This window comes from Leptonychotes weddellii, chromosome 2, assembly GCF_054177405.1.
Source record: "Leptonychotes weddellii isolate Sample4059 chromosome 2, ASM5417740v2, whole genome shotgun sequence".
Classification (NCBI taxonomy): domain Eukaryota; kingdom Metazoa; phylum Chordata; class Mammalia; order Carnivora; family Phocidae; genus Leptonychotes; species Leptonychotes weddellii.
The window spans coordinates 140,833,718-140,854,215 of record NC_138370.1 but is presented as its reverse complement, the minus strand read 5'-3'; the positions used below and the strand labels follow the sequence as shown (position 1 = coordinate 140,854,215).

At 46.9% G+C, this 20,498-nt stretch overlaps 1 protein-coding gene and 1 long non-coding RNA gene across 4 annotated transcripts in view; both read right to left on the bottom strand.

Annotated features, from left to right (window-relative positions):
- The window catches only part of USP46 (ubiquitin specific peptidase 46), a 54,901-nt gene extending 52,867 nt beyond the window's left edge, over positions 1 to 2,034 (bottom strand). For 2 of the 3 annotated variants that reach the window (XM_081812387.1, XM_081812389.1), the window contains exon 1: positions 1,812 to 2,034. Coding sequence is in view for 2 of the 3 variants with exons in the window: in XM_081812389.1 (XP_081668515.1) it covers positions 1,812 to 1,847 (36 nt within the window). In the remaining variant the exon portion in view is untranslated. The remainder of the gene's footprint in view (positions 1 to 1,811) is intronic. The other variant, XM_081812386.1, reaches the window with a different exon arrangement.
- Positions 2,035 to 12,686: 10,652 nt separating this feature from the next.
- Positions 12,687 to 20,498, bottom strand: part of LOC115938343 (uncharacterized) — a 33,863-nt gene continuing 26,051 nt past the window's right edge. The window contains exons 3-4 of the long non-coding RNA XR_014143030.1: positions 16,125 to 16,465; positions 12,687 to 14,912 (exon numbers count right to left, since the gene is read on the bottom strand). This is a non-coding gene — a long non-coding RNA (uncharacterized LOC115938343). The remainder of the gene's footprint in view (positions 14,913 to 16,124; positions 16,466 to 20,498) is intronic.

Sequence of the window (20,498 nt, the reverse complement as noted above, 5' to 3'; positions counted from 1 at the left end):
CCTCCCCTGCAGCCTGCCTCCCTGAGTTTTACTGGAACCTGGTTGTGACATCCTGCCTAGGTGTGCCAGGAAGCCCCAGCTGCACTCGGGGGGGGGGGGGGGGGCCTGGGGGGGGGGGGGGGTGGCGGTGGCGGGGAGCTGGACGCTGGCTTCCTCTTGGGACATGTAAGCTCTCAAGTTCCCAGGCTACTTCACTACAGAGAGGCGTCAGCACACACAGGCAGGAGAGGACCACCACCAAGAGCTGGGACCATGCCTCGCAGCCCCATAAGCCTGAGGCCACACAGCAGGCGAGCAGGAGGATTAGAGCTGCTCTGGTTTCCTGGTGCCCCTCAGGAACTGGTCTTAGCAGAGAGAGACAGAGAGAAGAAAGATATCACCTTCTCACTGCACCAAGCCAACGTTAATGCCACTCGACAGGAAGGAGCAGGAGACCTGTCTCTGCGTGGAGAAGGAAGGAAAGGAGAGGAAATGGAACGGCTCCAGGAGCCACCCACATCTAACTGGTCATGCAGCTCTCACTCTGGGGAGCCCCAGCCACCGCGGCAGCAATGGCCAACGGTGCTGAAAACTGAAGCCGGCGCTGCTGGGTCTTGATGCCACCCCTGAGCTAACACAGTGCTCCTTCACCGCCGGGTGTTAATTGTGCAGGAGAATGTGGGACAGAAGATTTAAAAAGCTGTGTTAAGGGGGAAGGGCAGCCAGATCACCTTACCCCAAGGTTTCTCAATCAAGCCTTCTCAGATTCCCTTTAGGGGCCTGTATTATTAGCTTCAAGGGAGGTTTTCCCCAAACTGGCATTAAATGAACACGTGTTCCAGCTGGGGGAGTAGCCCTTTGATGAAGGGGAAGGGGACCCTGGAGAGTGCCGGCAAGGCATACACTCTCACCCTGCACGGGAGGGCAACTGCCTTATTCCAGGGCCAAGCTGAGAGCTTCCTAAAGCTCTGACAAGCGGGGGTGCCTGCAGGCTGCACCCTGGGAACCCAAGGGCTGGAGGCTCTTCCTGCAAAAACTGAAAAGGAAGGGAGAGCAATGGGAGAAACCCAAGTTTTACTGAGCACCACATCATGGACCCAGCCCCACCAGAGCCCCATGATGTCCCCTTGCTTTGACCAGCTCACCAGCCTGAGGGGTCTGCAGTAGATCAGGCAAGATAACTGGAGACCTCCTCCACGCCCAAAGACGGCCCCACCCTCCGGGCCTCCAAATGTTACTGCCAAATAACCTTGTCCCTCTTTCACAGGTGGGGAAATTGAGGCATCCAAAACAAATTACCGTGGTTCCCAAACCAGGGAGAAGTTCACTTCTCTAACCACAATTTTGCACTTCCTTACAGCTTTATTACATTTCAAATTTCTCCCAGATACACCGATTGCCTTTGCAAAGTGATTTTTAAATACAGTTTAAGGAGCGAACTCAAAATGAGACGAGGGCGGTCAGTGAGACCGGTAGGGCTTTACCTACCGCAAGGGCAGGATGGGTGCCCCCCATCCCCAGCTTATTCCCCAACCCCCCCCCAAGACGCTTCCACCGCAGCCCGAGGGCGGAGGCAAGGCGGCGCGGCCGGGCACCGGCGGGGGAGCTCCCGGGTCCCGGAGCTGGGAGGGGGGGTGGGGGATCGGGCCCCTCCCCGGGGGCTGCGGCCCGCCGGCCGAGCGCAGGGGCCGGGAACTTCTGGCCGCGCGGCGCGGACCCCGCCGCCCCCCACCCCCACCCCGGCGCCCGGCGGGTGTGCGGCTCGGGCTTCCCTTTCTTCGCCTCGCCGCGCCTCGGGCGCGACCCCCGAGGCGGCGGCGGCCGCCACTCACCATATTACAGATGGAGGCGATGTTTCGGACAGTCATTAGTCTAAAGGTTGCAGCGATCCCGCACCGCCATCTTTATAAGGTGAAAACAGGACTGTCCATGGTGGAGCGCTCGCGGGGAGGTCGGGCGGCGGCGGGGCGGCGGCGGCGGCGGGGAGGCGGCCTGGGGTCCGGCTTGCAGTTTGGCTGGGAAAGGGAGGCCGGGAAGGAGGGAGGGAGGGAGGGAGGAGGAGGTGGAGGAGGCGGGGAGGGCGGGGAAGGCGGGGAGGCGGGAGGGAGAGCGGAGGGGCGGGGAGTGGCGGAGCGAGGGAGCCTGGGCCGCGGCCGGCGGCGCGGGGAGGAGGGGCGGCCCGAGCGCGCCGCGTGCAGCCCGCGCTCAGAGCGCTGCCGCCGCGCGCCCGGCCCGGCTCCGCCCCCGCCCCGCCCCCCGCCCCGCCCCGGCCCCGCCGCTCCTGCGCCCGTGCCCTCGGGCTCCCGGCCCCCCGGCCCCCCGGCCCGGCCTTTCCCGTCGCCTCTTTATTTCCTGCTTCACCCTCGTTGGGCTTATCGCGGGGCCAGGCCCTCGGTCGCGTGACTGCAGCAGCCGCGCCTCGTGGGTCCCCCGGACCGACCCTGACGCGGCGGCACCCGCCGCCAGGGGCCCGCGGGGAACCAGGGACGGCCTATGGCGCTGGGCGACTCCTGCAGCCCGCGGGCTGGGGAAGGCGGGCGCCGCGGAGAGGGCCGGCGGGGACGCGAGGCCGTTTCCCATCTAAGCTTTTTCCTTCCAGCAGCTCGTCCTCCAGCAGCCCCGGGTTTTGCATTTGGGGCGAGTGAAGAAGGCAAGGGGCAGGATGACTACGTCCAACTTTTAGTTTCTCCCCGTGGTTCCAGCCAGATGGCACCGGCGGGGACCCAAGAAGTAAATGGGATCAGGACATGGGATTGTCGGAAAGCCCTGGCCAGCGGCGGGCCGCCTGCCTGGTAGAGGGCGCCGGGAGGAGAGAGGAATCTGGGTTTGGGCGGAGGCCAGCAACGGCGCGCTCGGGCAATTTGTGACATAAGCAGGTACAAAACAGAAGTCTGGGTTCGGGGTGAGGACTAGAGACTGTCCAAGGAGCGATTTGAATCCGGATAGACCGAGAACCAAACTTTTCCGCATCGAGAAAAACAGACCTGTCTCGGGGACCCAACCTCTTTAGGTTTTGAGAAGGGTGCAGCATGGGTTTAGACACATTTCCTGCATAAAAGCTCGTGGCTTCTGGCTCCAAGCGCGAATCTTCACGGTTTAGCCAATTTGTTCACCGGAAGTGGAGAAGCCAATTCCTGAATGTGAAACAATTCTACAAAGTTGCAGTTCAGTGCTTTCAACAGAGGTCGTACCGTACAAGTGGAACCCGTGATAATTCTTAAACCGATATATTTAATGACAAATTGAATTAGAAGAGAAACTAATATAATTGAAGGTAGCTTTTTCCTAACCAAGGCTAACACACTGGGAAAATATGCTTCCTATCCTCCCTTATTTATGAAGTGTTATCCGTGTCACGTATGCGGGCCATTGATTGCTCATATCTCCAGAACTGGGGTGTAAAGAAAAGACAACTGCTGAGTGACGTTCTCTGGTATCATGGTGACTCTGTATATTTCAATGGATTTAAGGAGTAATACACCTGCTTATAAAGTCATTCAGCCAACATCTTTCCAAAAAGATACTGATGGATAATAGTTAACTATGATTTCTTACCACTGTCAGTCATGACGTTCTTTACATTCATGACCTTCAAGTGCCACCATAAACATCAGATGATTATTACTGTCTTTTGCAGATGGGTAAAAGAAGGCTTAGAGGGTCAGGTGTCCTACCTCCACAGCGTCAGCCACATGTTACAAATGAAGTGGGTCTGCTAAACTGGCAGAGCACTGCGGGAGAGTAGAGGACAGCAAGACACCCAATATGGCCGCTGGGATAAGAGGCCTAGAAAGGTTTTAAGACTTGAAGAAAGTCACAAAACAAGTTCGGGAGCAACCTTGAGTCTAAAACTCAGGCCTCAGGACTCAATTTCACAGACATTCCATTCTACAGGCATTAATCCAAAGCCTTCAATGATACGGAAGTTTGATACCATAATAGAGTTCAGTATTTCTACCAATACCGGCACAGAGGCTTGCAAAGTCCGGAGGACCAAAAACACCACTGACAATGAAAATTGAACATCATCTGATTACTGAGTGCTACAGCAGCATGTTCAAAGGATCTTTTGCATGCCTCCTAACAGCCTATAGCCTAAAACCAAAGTGTTCAATATAGACAAACACCCAGATTGAAACTCAGGCAGTGAATTACATACACAACAAATCAATGAACACAGCAGATCTTGTCAGACTCATGAATAATTAAATACATTTTTACCCTACCACAAGGTTAGTATTCACAGGTCTAAACTGGAAAAGGCATCAGTTGAAGAAGAATAAGCCTAGCCTCAGCTTCACTCAGTGAGGAAACATTTGGTGGAAATAAGAGGTAAAGTCATAAAAATGTTGACAAGTTAACGGGAGAACGTGGAGGAAAAGTATTTCATACATACGGACCAGCTAGTATAAAGGTGTAGAGTCAAAACTGAGAAAAGTAGACAAATGGTAGGATGGGATACAGGCTAGCACTGAACAGCCTAAATAAATTTGAGGGAGGCAGTCACTCCAGGTGTTGTGCCCCTTGCTCCACAGTGTGGTCCATGAACCTGTAGCATGGGCCTCCCCTGTGAGGCTGTTCGAAGTGCAGACTCTAAGGTCCCACCCGAGACCTACTGAATGAGACTCTGCATATAAAGTGTGAGGAGCACTGCCCCAGCCAACCACTTGCAGTGGCAGTCTTAGTTTTGGCCTGCCTGGTTTCCAGATTCTACTTTGGGCAACTTTACCATTTTCAGAACCTAGGGTTCAAGTATGGCTGACCCTGCCTTCCGGTTCCAGAGGAAGGCACGTGATCCAGGCCTGGCCAATGAGAGTACTGCTCATGACCCAGCCACAGTGATTGGTTCAACAAGGAGAACGTAATATAAGCGGAGCCAATGAGAGTCGGGGTGGGGGGGTGGAGCTTTAGAGAAACAAGTACTCCTCTCCCGGTGTTTGCTGAAGTGATAGGATAAAATCTAGAGCTTCCATAGGTCCACGGCCTGAGATCCAAGCCAACGTAGAAAAATGGAACTGAGGAATGGAAGAGAGACCCTAACAACATCATTCGTATACTTGCTGCCAGATCTAGATTTTGGACTTATCAGCAACTCAAGCCAGTAAAGTCCTTGTTTTCTTGGCCAGTTCAAATTGAGTGTCTGCTACTCGTAATTGAAAGAATCCAAATAACCAGTGTGTTCCTGTCCCCCAAATTAATTAGGTTTAGTCTGAGCTCATGATGTTTACTTTTCCTATCTTCTCTACAAACTAAACCGATATTTGAAGGTCTTCCTTCAGATCTGCCTCCTCCATGAGGCCTTCCAGATTCCTTCCCCCCACCCACCACCACTACCGATGAACCACGATATCCAGGTGCTTCCATACTCTCCCCTCCGTTGCTACCAATTTCATGTCTTACCCTCTCCCACCACCCCTCTTTGCTTGGTTTACACTACTCAGCCTTCAGACAAACCAAGAAAAACTGAGATGCCCTTTTACATGTTCTTATAACACCATCCGGCCTCCCTTCACGGACCTTGTAAATATGTCTATGCCCTATCTTACACAGCATGGAGGCAGGTGAGTGGGTGGTTGTAAGAATGAACCCTGGATCTAGACTGTGTGGACCAGCTCTCTGACCTTGGGCCAGTTTCTTAACGTCTCTGTGCTGCAATTTCTGTCTCTATAAAATGAAGATAGTAAGAGTACCCCTCATAGAATGTGACTGCATTAATTTATGTAAAGTATTAAAAATATACCTGGTACATACTATCCGCTATATAGAATAGCTGCTATTATTATGCCTGTGATTATTTGATTAATGTCTGAGTCTCAACCCTTACCCGACATAACAAGACTGAGAGCCAGTCCTGTTTTCACTCACCATTTTACGCCTAAAGAAAGACACAAGGGCACCTAGGTGGCTCAGTCAGTTAAGCGTCTGCCTTCAGCTCAGGTCATAATCCCAGGGTTCTGGGATGGAGCCCCGCATTGGGCTCCTTGTTCAGCAGGGAGCTTGCTTCTCCCTCTCCCTGCTGCTCCCTCTGCTTGTGCTCTCTCTCTCTGTCAAATAAATAAAATAGAAAGAAAGAAAAGAAGAAAGAAAGAAAAGAAAAAAAGCCTTATCCATAGGAGGAGCCAAGAGGGTGAATATTAAATTTTTGGACACTTGCCTCTCTCCAAGTGGTCTGGAAGCTCCTAGAGGGAAAGAAGCTTGTCTTGTGCATTTGTAAAAGTCTCATCCGGTCTCAGGCCCTGTGCCTGGCATATTCTTTCCTTTCTTTTTTTTCCTCATTGCCAAATAGGTTATTGCAGCTCATTTGATATGCAAATGCTAGTAAACATTTGGCCGTCCTTGGGGAAAATATTTTGCTGGCTATAGAGTTTGCAACCAAAATGGTTTCTGTGGATTATATTTCAATTCTGTAAGGTACTTTATTGGAGCCTTTTTCCTTTTCTTTTTCTTTTTTTTTTTTTTTAAAGATTTTATTTATTTGACAGAGAGTGAGAACGCGAGCACAAGCAGGGGGAGTTGCAGGCAGGGGGAGAGGGAGAAGCAGGCTTCCTGCCAAGCAGGAAGCCCGATGCGGGACTTGATCCCAGGACCCCGGGATCATGAGGCAGATGAGACAGAGGCAGACGCTTAACCGACTGAGCCACCCAGGTGCCCCATCCTTTTTCCTTTTCATCATGTATCAGACACCTGTTTACTAAAGACATACTTTGTGCCAAAAGCTGTGTGAGCCACTGGTGATCCTAGGATAAAAGATGGCAGTCCCAGTGTTTATACTGCTTGACTTCTAATGCAGTGTTCATTGGCATTGTTTATGGACGTCTTTGCTACTTTTTGCTTGCAATTAATCTAACATAAGGATAAGCTAACTTTGGAGTGAACATCAAATTAGAGTTCCTACAAAAGGGAAACTACATCGAAGATCATGAGTGTATTTGTGGTGGTAAAGACTCCCTAAGCTTTCAGAACAATTGGCTTAGTTTGGAGTACCAATTGAAATGTCGTGGACCGATTTTTAAGCTAGGTTGGAACATGATCAGATTGTTATTTGCTTATACATTTAGATTAACTGAAAGAAAGCTGGCTACTATCCAGGGAAAGAAGGTTGAAAGAGCAAAAGCACTCTTTGTGAGGCCAGTTAGAAATCCGTGGCAAGAGAGTCCCAGAGTTGTCGGTAGCCTGGGTTTACTTAAGGAGCAGCAGTGGGAAAACAGAAGTGGACAGATGGAATGCTTTTTGCAGATTGTCGGCTGAATTTGATGATTGACAAGGATGAGCCAAAGATGAGTCCCAAGTTTCCAACTGGAATGAAAAAGAATGTCTTTTTTTTTTTTTTTTTTTTAGAGGGGGGCAAGGGGTAGAGGGAGAGGAAGAGAGAGAATCTTAAGCAGGCTCCATGCCTGGTGCAGAGCCCCAGGCAGGGCTCCATCTCACAACCCTGAGATCATGATCTGAGCCAAAATCAAGACTCGGGCGCTTAACGGACTGAGCTACCCAGGCTCCCCAAGAATGTTATGTTTTTTGTTTTTTTTTTTACCATAGGGAATGCTGAAGGAGAAAGTTCAGGTGTAGATGGTTGGAAAGAAGTGAGATTGGTTTCACAGGTGTTGAGTTTCAGATAACCATGAAAAACCTGAATAGTTATATCAAGTACAAATCTGGGGCTCAGAAGAAATGTCTGGGGACGCCTGGGTGGCTCAGTCGGTTAAGTGTCTGGCTTCAGCTCAGGCCATGATCCCAGGGTCCTGGGATCAAGTCCCGCATCGGGCTCCCTGCTCAGTGAGGACCCCGCTTCTCTCTCTGCCTGACACTGCCCCTGCTTGTGCTCTCTCTCTCTGACTAATAAATAAATAAAATCTTTAAAAAAAATTAAAAAAAAAAGAAGAAGAAATGTCTGGATTGGAGATACATCTAAAAGTAATTAATATATAAGAGATAATGCAAGACATGCAGTTATGGATGAAATTGCCTAGGGAGAGTGTAGAGTGAGAATAGACGAGGGGAAAGTCATGAAGAGCTCCACCATGGAAGGATCAGGTGGAGGAAGAGGATCCAAAGAAAACTAATAGAAAGCTTCTCAAGTGGTAGAGGAAAAGCAAACAAATGTGCAACATTGCAAAAGCCAAAGAGTATTTCAAGATGCAGGGAGTAGTCAAATGCATCAGATACAGCTAAGAGCTCAAGGAAGATTAATAATAGTAACAATGTTCAGTTCTTGAGCAAGGCTTTAAGATGTATTTAATCCTTCTGACAACCCTTTGAGGAAGGCAATATTATAATCCCCATTTCAGAGAAAACTGAGGTGCAGAGTGTTAAGTAATCTGCCCTGATTCCTGTAAGTATCCTCTCAGCAAAGCCTATTACTCAGGGGTCCTTTGAATTCTCTCCAGGGCAGTTTGCAGGGGCTGGTTAGGATAGAACACCTATCAGAATGGGTTGGAAGGTGAAAGGGAAGGGAGAAGACAGAGTAAAGATGTTTGGCTTTTAAGGGAAAGAGATGGGGTGGTAGAGGCTTGAAGAGCTCAAAAGTACCTTTAATGGGTGGCTCTCTGCCTGGTTTGCAAGGACATGGCTAATCTGGCTCTGCCCCATCTCTTCCAAATTTTAAACCAAACAATTACATCATTCTCATGTCATGCTTCCAGGTCCTCAGGCTCATGACACCCCTCAGCCCACCCTCAGCCAGTTCTTCTTCCTTCTATTTCAAGTCCACTCATTCATCAAAATTCAGCTCAAACCTTACTTCCCGAGGAAGTCTTCTCAGTCTCATCTTCCCTTGCTGACTTTTTATCAAAGGTCACTTTTTGTATTTCTCTAGAAAAACCTCAAATTCCTGGCACAATGCCAAACACACAACAGGAGGCTATTAGCCAGTAATTATTTTACCTGAAACACTTGGCTCACTTGCTCAGAACCATTTTACTCACCATCCTGCTTTCCTGGTGGTTTTCTCTTTTCTCCAAGTTCTGATCTGAATTTTATAGAACTGACAGCCTTCCTGGGTAAGGGGAAGGCGGGGCTTGGAAGGGGAGTGCTCTGTAAGGAAGTTGAAGCAAATGAGCCTCCCTTCGAAATGAGATTTTTCTAGAGAGGGGTGCCTGGGTAGCTCAGTCAGTTAAGCATCTGCCCTCAGCTCAGGTCATGATCTCAGGGTCCTGGGATCGGGCCCCGCGTCAGGCTCCCTGCTCAGGGGCGAGCCTGCTTCTTCCTCTTCCTTCCACTTGTTCTCTCTCTCAAATAAATAAATAAAATCTTTAAAAATTAAAAAAAAAAAGAAATGAGATTTTCTAGAGAGAGTTGGTGATAAAGAGAGATCTCAGCAGTTTAAGGGAGGCAAGAGATCAGTGGAAAGGTTTGATCATATTATTTGTCCATTTTATCATGATTATTAGTGTGGGGAGCCCCTGAGTATGTTTGTCATAAAAAAAATGAAGGGCTAGTGAACCTAGCAGTAAGGCTTGATGAAGGTAGTTATTAGCAGGGTAGAGGGACAGATCGGGAGCCCTAGAGCTTTGGAAAGGAAGAAGTCCATCCATTAGGTTGAGGAAATTAACACAAAATAGCTTCCATCTTCTTAGTAAAGGAGGCAGGAAGGAAGATAAGCTCCATGGTCACTCCTAAGAGGTTTTGACTGCTCTGTTCACTGCTATATCCCTCAGAACAGGAAGACATATAGTAGGTGCTCAATAAATACTTGTTGAATGGGGATATTATTGAAAGTGTTTGAAAGAAGATTGGAAGACCTCCAAGTATAGACTCTCTAGGTAAGGTGAATAGTTGTTCTATAGCCTGATCAGCAATAGAACAGGCTTTCCTTGGGGGCATTTACATTCCTTCCATATCCATAAACACTATTTTCAATAAAGGGAACGTAGGTCTTTTTGCCAAATTATACCCTCATACCCTGGCAGCCCGCATGTGATCATTTCCATAGCTTTAATAAACCCCAATCGCCACCTGGTGGGAGGGCAGGGATTCACATGTGGCACCTGGAATGAGTTTCCCTTCAGGGGGCAGTACCTGTAATGAACTTTGGTCCTGAACTTCTAGAAAGTTGGCAACCATTGAGAACAAGATACGATTGTCCTGAACCCTCTTTCTGTTCAGCTTTGTCCCCAGTGGGAGGTTAAGGCTCTACTCTTCCATTTCTTCTTTTTTTTTTTTTAAGATTTTATTTATTTATTTGAGAGAGAGAGAATGAGAGACAGAGAGCATGAGAGGGAGGAGGGTCAGAGGGAGAAGCAGACTCCCTGCCCGGCAGGGAGCCCGATGCGGGACTCGATCCCGGGACTCCAGGATCATGACCTGAGCCGAAGGCAGTCGCTTAACCAACTGAGCCACCCAGGCGCCCCTTTCCATTTCTTCTTAAAAAACAGTCAGGCCAGATTAAGGGTGACACTGACAAGGCCATGGGAGCGGTATCCTCCTGGTGGTGGCCATGATGCTCTGTACCTTGTAAAGCTCTATACACATCCTATCCATCACTCACCATCAGGATGACCCAGAAGAGGTAGACTGTAAGCGACTGACTGGCTGAGAATGTATTCATTGAATAAGCCTTTCAAGATCTTCATGAACTAGGCAAATGGATTCAAAAGTTTCAAGAGTACTACTTAATTCGAATAATTACAAATTATGCTGTATTGTTGGTACTCTGGTTCAACTGGAACCTTTGTAACAATGATACTGTAGATGTTTTCATTTTAGGCACGCTACACTCATTGCTGTGTGGACTTTAAAAAAAAAAAGGACAATTCAAGATAGCTTACTTTTTTCCCGAGCCCTAGGGAGAGGGGTTAATTATGAGCCATTTGGTTGAAGTCAGTGTTATAAAATAATGCGTTTCAACAGCACCTGTTACTGAGTCCTATAGATTATTATAACTTTTTAAAGAGCTATTATTATTTTGACTAAGCACAAAGCATCAAATTTTTCTGTTTTAATATTTTTAATTAAAACATACATTCAGAAAGGTGCATGAGTCTTCAGTGAATTGTCACAACACAGACACACCTGTGCAACCACCAGCCAGGTGAATAGAACATTACCAGCATCCTTGAAGGCCTTCCCCGAGCTCCTCCAGATCCCTGACCTCTCTTCACCAGGGGCAAGCCCTATCATGACTTCTAACACCATAGCTGTTTTGCCTGGGTCTTTTGTGTGCATATGTGTTATGTCACCTTTTTGCCTGGTTTCTTTCGCTCGATATTATGTGTTCAGCCACGTTGCTCAGAGAAGCTGTGGTTCATTAGTTTTTGTTGCTGTGTAGTATTCCATCGTCTGAAGAGCCAACAATCTGTTTACAAATTCAACACTGGTAGAGATTTGGTTTTTTTCCAGCCTGAAGCTATTACCAAAAATGCTCCTATGAGCATTCTTGTCTGCGTTCTTTGGTGTACATATACACACCTTTCCACTAAGCATATACTAAGGCATAAGATGCTCAGTCATTGAGCATGCACGTGTTCAACCTGGGCAGATAATGCCAAACACGTTTTCTTTTCTTTTCTTTTTTTAAGATTTTATTTATTTATTTGTCAGAGAGAGAGAGAGACAGCACAAGCAGGGGGAGCGGCAGGGAGAAGCAGGCTCCCCGCTGAGCAAGGAGCCCGATGCGGGGCTCGATCCCAGGACCCTGGGATCATGACCTGAGCCGAAGGCAGACGCTTAACCAACTGAGCCAGCCAGGCGCCCCTCAAACACGTTTTCTAAAATGGTCATACTGATGCTCCCACTACCAGAGCGTTAGGTCTGGTTGCTCCACATCCTCCCCATACCTAGTATTATCTTTTTAACTTTAGCCATTTTGGCAAGTGTGTGTGTAAATATATATATATATTTTATAGTTGTGTATATATGGTTGTTATGTGTATAGAGCTGTATTTCACTGTGGTATTAGAGTACTGTATTTTAATAAACAATTAATTGTGTTTCCTTTTATAGCAGAACAGGGAGAACCATGTACGATTTCATAAGGGTCATTAAAATGTTTTTGGTAATGAGTGCACATCATCCTGTTTCCTTTTAGGCCCATCTCAATGATCAGTCCACGTCCCAACCAATACAAAAACAATAATACTGACATGTGACACGTCCATCTGACCCATCTAGCAAACAAAAGGATTCATCTAATATGTCCTTGAAACAAAACAAGGTAGAGAAATAGTCAATGACTATAAACAATAACAGAAAAACAACCAAATTTTTAAAAACAAAGTATAAGTGGTAGAATAACTGACTGTTACAGTTAGATTCATCTAATTCAACCAACTCAAAGCCAAGAGAGGTTAAATGATTAAGGCCCAGTTCTGTTGCAGACAGAGCCAGAAGTAGAATTCAAGTCCATACACCCTTAGCCTTTTATAGGATATGCAGAATTTTAGTTGATGGACTGACTTTCTGAAATCTGAAATTTCTTTAAATTTAATTTCCCAAAGTTCAGATTAATTTCATCAGTGCACTAAGTTAACCGTGAAAAAGACCCCTATCCTGTTCGTTTTTTTAAGATTTTATTTATTTATTTGAGAGAGAGAGAGGGTGCACACATGTGGAAGAATACAGGTGGTGAGGGGAAGGGGCGGGGAGAGAGGGAGAAGCAGACTCCCAATCCCAGGACTCTGCAATCATGACCTGAGCCGAAGGCAGACACCTGACCGACTGAGCCACCCGGGCGCTCCCCACTATGTCTTGTTAAAGAACAAAGTTCAGCTGAGTAAATTGAAAGAGCTAATTGGCTTTATTTAAGACTCAGGAGTCAGCAGCATCCCATCTAACAAATAGGAGGCTGTTCCAAGGAGTTGTATGAAATGGAAGGCTTTGATAGGCAGAATGGGGTGGGACAAGGAAGTTAACTAGCAGAAGAAAAGAAAGGATGGTTTCAGGCAAGGTCACCTTCCCCTTGGGGAAAGGGCAGGGGGTCTTGTGCAGATTACCTCACTGGGGCCGATCTGGAAATTCCAGCATGATGAGTTTAAAACCCAGCGAGGCTGAAACTGCAGTTAGGTTAGACATGAAGTCTTGGGGACTCCATTTGGGGCCTGTTGTTTCTTTTTAACAGTCCCCCCTCTTTTGATCCAACTCTCAGCCTAACTGAGAGATGTGATCGAAATTCAAGGCATTAGCACCACTCTCAGCTACGGCTCTAGTTCTCGAAGCTTTCATTCATCCTGGGTTTTGCTGACTCTCTGTGGCACTCGTGAGTCATGACTTCAGGCTCACAGTTTTTTAGTTGGTCATTCTCTTTGCTCCTTTTCTGTCATTCCAGCCTCAGGGAGATCATTGGCTTGGTGGTTGGTGGCTGCAAACATGCATTTAAAGCCCTTAGGAGAATACAGCACACCAGGGAGGTTACTGTAACTATAAGCAGGATAATTCCCAACATTTGGAGTGCACTTCAGGGCCATGGTCCCCAAGACTGAACCAAAGAATGACCCTATTGAAGAAGTCACCCTTTTAAGCCAAGTGGCGTTCTCGGAACTCTTACATAACTGAGTTGCATCTTCCGCAGAAGTGTTAGTTCAGGTACAGCAGGTTCTGTTGGCCCAGCTCAGACACCTCCTTACTCCAAACGCTTTGGCCAGAGACTCTAAGGATCTTTGCTGGGCAGCTAGTGTCTTAACAACAGACTCTGCAGGGGCTCCAAGAGTTCAGGAGAAGTTTCTAATCATATTCTCATTTGTATTTACTCCTAAACTGGGGGTCAGTCAGGGTTTTAGCATATATAGGAAAGGAATCTCCAAACCTGAAATAAAAAGTCATCTTAAGTGCCTTATAAAGATGGGTGCTGCTGGTGAGCTCTCTCAGCGAGTGGGGACGGATCTGGTCTAGATAATCATGGGAACAGAAGGATCCAAATGCGCTAAGATTCACATAGGTAAATGTGTCTAACTGGGTACATACTTCTAAGTGGGGGATGGGGCAGGGGGAAGGGAGGATTGACATTGAGATTCAAAGAGAAATTGGTCCCGGGTAGGATCTCTTGCATCATGACAAATCTAGCAATCTGAGAGTTAACCAATCCCCTCTCAAACTTAGCAATGGCCTGAGGGATACAATGAGGGCATTATCTCTCCAGGCCAATGCCAGAGTAAAGAAAAGAAAAAGGAGAAAGGGTTTCATGTTTAGTTTAAGTATGAGGTCTTGATCCAGCATCTTGGGTGAAAGCAGTCTACTTCGATGTCAGCCACTTCTCTTCCTTGTCAATTCAGTTTGTAGGTCTGTATCATCTGCCTAGGGCCTGATATCAGGTGGAGCCTTCTTTATCAGTGAGACATGTACCCAAGGCTCAGTGTGTTCTAGTTTTGCAGTATATTGTGTTCGGGAGCACTTGGGAAGCTCCCTTCCCATGAGGCACAGTGAGGCTGTCCTCCTCTGATGACACTTCCAGAAGTCCCGGTTACCAGGCTCTAGACTGTGACCAACAGGATTCCTTGAAATGGGATTCAGCAAAGCTTCTTTAATCTGCTGATGATATGCTTAAACAGAAGACATAAGCATAAGACTTACTGTAGCTGGACATCCTAGCATGAAAGTTGTGTATCTTCAGCAGAAGGTTATATACTGATAGACATTGATCTACCAGCGACTGTCTTCTATAGAGTGACTTTCCCAAAGGGAGTACTATGAACAGTCAGCAAGACCAAAGACAATACTGTGGGCCATGGAAATCCAGTGGTGTCTGCAAGTTTAGACATTTTAAGTTTAAAGGATCTCTCTAGTTCTCTCAACCTTACCTGATGATTAAAGGGTGATAGGGACAGTGGTAATCCCAAGAGGTTTGCAAGGTGTTTGTTAAGGCTTATATGATTTGCCCAGTGAGGTGGGTACCTTGATCACTGGAGATTATAGAAGGTATACCCCAAGTGGGAAACACATTTTCCAACACTTTCTTGGCCACTGTGAGGACATCAGCCTTGCGACAGGGGAGGTCTTCAGCGCACCTGGAAAACACATATGATAACAAGAACATATTGATAACCTGGACCAAGTGGTAGCTGAATGAAGTCCAACTGCAGGCATTCAGAGGGTCCAGAGGGAGGAGATCTGAGGCTTCTCAGGACAAAAATAGTTTGCCAGGATTGGGGCCGTGGCAGGTCAGACATGGCTGGTAGACTGTTTTTGCAATTTTATAGAAGAGTCCCTACCAATATCTACTTATAATTTAGGTCATCTTAAATGTCCTAAGGTGGGGGAAGGAATACGGAAACCGAAAAGTGGAGTTAGGTTTAGTTCCAGCTGTTTGTTTCATTTATAGCCATTGTTCACCCATCTTAATTTCTCTGATTCAGGAGCAGACCATTGCCGTGTTACCAGGACATCAGAATGGCAAACATTTGGCAATGAAGAGCCATTTTGTGCAGAAGCAGAATGGACTTGGTCCACACGTGCTTCAATCGCATGCTTCTGCCTGTGCACGAGAGTCAGCCGAGACATCTCCTGGTACTCCGTGCTTTCAGGCTGAGCCTTAATTTTGATGACAGCAATTTCAGAAGTTAAAAGAATAGCAGAATGGCAGTAAGAAGATCATTTACTTTTTGCCCATTTTTGATTGAGGTCTCAGAGGATGCAAGAAAACCTCATTGGTCTCCATAACATTCTAAAATCACAGATGACTCCAGGGGCGCCTGGGTGGCTCAGTCGGTTAAGCGTCTGCCCTCAGCTCAGGTCACGATCCCAGGGTACTGGGATCGAGCTCCACGTCGGGCTCCGTTGTCAATGGGGAGTATGCTTCTCGCTCTTCCTCTCCTTCTGCCCCTCTTCCCCTGCTCATGTTCTCTCTCTGTCTCAAATAAAATCTTTAAAAAAAAATTCAACTTAAAAAAAATAAAATAATAAAATAAAATCAAAGATGACTCCAAAGGCATCCCAGCTATTCATATCGATATTAACAGTATGTGTTTCTGATAATTGGCACGCTCAGGTAAAGCATGGAGCTCTGCTGGTTGGGTGGATTTAGCTTGTGAGAGGTTTCCCTTTCCCAGCAGGTCATACTGAGTAATAACAGCAACAACCAGCCTGAAAATTTCCTTTTTCACCTCTACGGTATGACCTGTCAACAAACCAGAGTAGATAATGATTCGTTAAAGGGATATCTCCTAAGTCAGGATGAGTTGTCACGAAATGGAACTCCCTACCTCAGCTAGGAGGCTCACCTTCATCAGGTAGAGGTAGTAAGAGAGCCAAATCAAGGGTGTTGCAACATTGAAGATGTAGATTAGATGGTGAAAGCAGGATCTCAGGAAGTTAGTCTATTTGCAGAGAAATGTGGAGTCAGTTCGGAGTGAAGATGACTTGGGACAAAGTGTGAAGTTTCCAAATAAACGCCATTTCCTAGGGTCAGATCTGCAGATGCTTGGGCTCACTCCACAGCTGCGGCTCTCGCATGAAGACAACTGGGCTAGGCACGAGCCACTGAATCACACTGCATGCTCTCATCGGCGCGTCTAGTACCATGTTCGTGCGTGAGCATTCCCAGGGCTTGATTATCCCCGCCCTGCACAAATAAGGTGAAGGGTTTTAAATAGATGGCCCTGAGGCAGGTGGTTCTTCCAGCGCCTGTTTTAGTCTTATAAAAATCTGCTCATGTTTGTCTTTCCAAGCAAAGGTTCCGGGGACTGAGATTTTAGTTAAGTTTACAGAGTGGAGAAGTTAATAGAGAAAAATTAGGATCCCGCAGTCTGCAATAAATCCACAAAGCCGTCCCTTACTTGTAGGTCTCAGAAATTCCTGAATTAGCTTAATTCTTTTTGGAGACGGCTGAACTGCTTCTGAGCTTCGCTCATGACTTAGGTACTGAACAACGTCTAGAGATATTGTAGTTTTGCCTTAGAGACTTGGTGTCCCTTTTCAGCTAATTGTTACAGCAAATAGAGGACTCCTCTTTTGTGACTAAGCACAGCAAAAGGTCATCTACATATTACAAAAGTTTCGGTTTCCCAGGGACCTGGAGGGTACTTAAACCTCAGTGACGTTACTTGAGAGAAATAAGAGGGGGCCTTGGTGACCCATCGAGGCATAATTATCTAGGGACAGTGTCAATCGCTTCGGGTAAAGGCAAATAGATATTGGCTGATGATGTCTCCGCCGAACAGAGGTGCACAGCAGTGCCCTGGGCTTCAGGTGGAACTTGTGACATAAGGGCGTTTGGGTTTGGAATGACTGGGAAACCGGAATAACCATCTTATTCATAGCTCTCAAATCTGGAACAAATTGCCCTCCCTGCCCATCAGGTTTCAGGATTGACAAAATCGATAGGAACTAGTGCTGGGAATGATTAGCCCCCTGGGCGGTAAGGTCTTCTACTATGTACGGGTATGAGGCCTTGTATGGCCTCAGGCTTGAAGGGACATTGAGGTAATGTAGGGAGAGGGTTACTTTTATCTGTCTGAATCTTTATGGGTTCTGTACTTCTTATTTGTCCAATGTAAATATTAGAAGCCCATGGATTTTTGGGCTCCTCCATTAAATTTGGGGACTTTTGTTGGAATTCTTCCTCTTCTGTGTCAAGGAACATAAAAGATCAGGTTCAGGTTGGTCAGGAAATTCTCAGGTGAAGTCTCCATTGGAGGCAAAATGAATTAGCCCTTTTAATTCAGAAAGGAGATCCCTACCTAATTGTCTGGAACTGACTGACACAACAAAAAGGAGTGTTTTTCTTTTTCTTTTTTTTTTTTAAAGATTTTATTTATTTATTTGACAGAGAGAGAGAGAGCAAGAGCAGGAACACAAGCAGGGGGAGTGGGAGAGGGAGAAGCAGGCTTCCCGCCGAGCAGGGAGCCTGATGCGGGGACTCGATCCCAGGACCCTGAGATCATGACCTGAGCCGAAGGCAGACGCTTAACGACTGAGCCACCCAGGCGCCCCAAAAAGGAGTGTTTTTCAGTAAAAGCCCTGAGTCATTTGTACTGGTAGAGATAAAAATTCTCTCTGAACTTTATCAGACACCCTCTACCCCCAATGATGGAAACCTCCTTTTTACTTTGAGGGATTTGTCATCTTGAGGGTGGGGTTTAAGGTAGAAAGTGTAACTCCGGTATCTATTAAAATGTGCCAAGGTTGCCCATTAATTTTAACTTTAGTTTTTCCCTTGGCTATTAAGGGAGTTTCTGGTAATAGTCTAGCAGAGAAGCCCTCAGAGTCCCTTCAACTGTGTGAGGGGCTCTCCTTTGCAGGCAAGTTATGAGGGCATTTAAGAAGAATTTGCCTGGGGACCGCCTGGGTGGCTCAGTCATTAAGCCTCTGCCTTGGGCTCGGGTCATGATCCCAGGGTCCTGGGATGGAGTCCCGCATCGAGCTCCTGGCTTGGCGGGAAGCCTGCTTCTCCCTCTCCCACTCCCACTGCTTATGTTCCCTCTCTCGCTGTGTCCCTCTCTGTCAGATAAATAAAATCTTTAAAAAAAAAAAGAAAAAGAATTTGCCTGGGCGCTTCGGTGGCTTAGTCGATTGAACATCTACCTGCCTTTGGCTCAGGTCATGGTCTCGGGGTCCTGGGATGGAGTCCTGAGTCAGGCTCTCTGCTCAGCAGGGAGTCTGCTTCTCCCTCTCACTCTCCCTCTCTGCTTGCCCTCTCTCTCTTTCAAATAAATGAATAAAATCTTTAAAATAAAATTTAAAAAAAAGAAGAATTTGCCTAGGACAATCTCTTTTCCAGTGCCCCAGTTGATGAGAGCTGCGACCTTGATCTTTGGACCAGCGTTTTGCTAATGGACCCCTAGGAGGGTGCAGGGCTGGAGGCCCAGGTGTTGCTTTGGGTCTCTGCCCTTGGAGCTGTAAAGCTAATAGCTTGGCAGATTTTTGTTTGCAATCTTGCTCCAGGGTCCTTTCAAAATGCTCAGCTATAGTCACGAGTTCAGTCAGACTAGTGGCCTCCCATCCTATTTTCTGCCTTTTTATTGATCCACTAATCTCGGGAGATAATCCATGTACAAAGAGGGCAGCCAGAGCAGGCTGGGTGACCTTATTTATTGCGTGGAACCCCAAATGCCATAGAGAAAGGACTACACACAGGCTTTAAAGTCTGCTAGAGAGTCATCTTTTTTTTGTTTGCGAGTTTGTATAATAGAGCAATAAGGACAGGCAGGGAAGACTCTAGGAGTGGCTTATATGAAAGTTTGGCTGCTATTTTGTGAGCTTTTGCTGGTTCCTGAGATGTTGAAGGCCAAGGATCTCGAATATCATCTTTGGGGGTTTGCCATCTTGCTTCCTGCATCCAGTTTTGGGCTTCACCAGGTCATACCAACATCTCTACAAGCTGATAGAGAACAGGTAGCCTGGGGTCACAGACCCTGATAATGACTCTAAGTTCTTCAAAAAATGTTTGGGTTCCTCCCTAATTGTAGGGCATTCTTTAACTGTGACCCTTAGTTCTGTCTTTGGCCAAGGTGTAAAGGGTACCTGAGGAGGTTCACCTGCAACCTCAAAGTTTCATTTTAAAAGGAAACTGTCTCATGGTCTCTTCAGAATGGAAGGGCAGTTCAGACAGACCATTAGTGAAATGTGGGTACTCAAGTAAAAAAAGACAAAGGACGGGGGTGGGGGGAGCGGTAGGGGTCACGTCCGTCTTACTATTTTTTTGTTTAAGGTACTTCTTATGTCTTTAATTTTTTATTAGCCTTTTGTAACAAGTCTTTTAATGAAGCTATATTGGAATCTTAAAGCCTTTTGAAAGTTTCTGCCTACCAATCAAAGTAGGCATCCCATTCTGTGTGTTCAACTTTGGATCCATTGCTCCTAAGAGTAATCTTGCCTAATCGGAATATTCCCCATAATGACCATTGTAATTCTAGGTTATTTTCAGTAAATATTTGCCATTTTGCTAGATATGTGAAGCTTCCTGAACTATAGTTCTTTTTTATTTTTTAAGATTTTATTTATTTATTTATTTGAGAGAGTGCGAACACGAGAAGGGGGAGGGGCAGAGGGAGAGGGAGAAGCAGACTCCCCGCTGAGCAGGGGCCGGATGCGGGACCCAATCCCAGGAGTCTGGGATCATGACCCCAGCGGAAGGCAGACACTTAACCAACTGAGCCATCCGGGCACCCCGGACTATAGTTCTTAAACATAAAATTAGCAGGAGTGCCGGGAGGTGGTGTGCTCAACTCTTTGGATATAAAGGATCCCATTTCTTAATTTAGCTAGGTCTTTGGACTTCCTGGAGCCAAACCAATACCGAAGAGGGCCTATCATGGGAGTCTTCTTGAGGTGGTGCATGCTCTAACACCCTTTAAGCACTCCATTTGTGCCCACCAACTTTTTTGACTTCTGAGATTCCCATTAGCAACTAGCCCTTCTGTAATATTCACCTGTAATATTCCAATTCCACTGGACCCCGTCTAGCCCAAACTGGACCCAGTCTGACCCTGGACCCAGTCCAACTTTGGTCAGTAACCACCAACACTGTATGGAATCTGGGAACTGGGGAAAGATTTGAACCAGCAGACCCCAAAGAACTGCAGACTGATTCCAGACAGCTGCCACCAGCAGTTCTCAGTGTGGGATCTGGGGATGGAACCAAGGGCTGGGGTTTC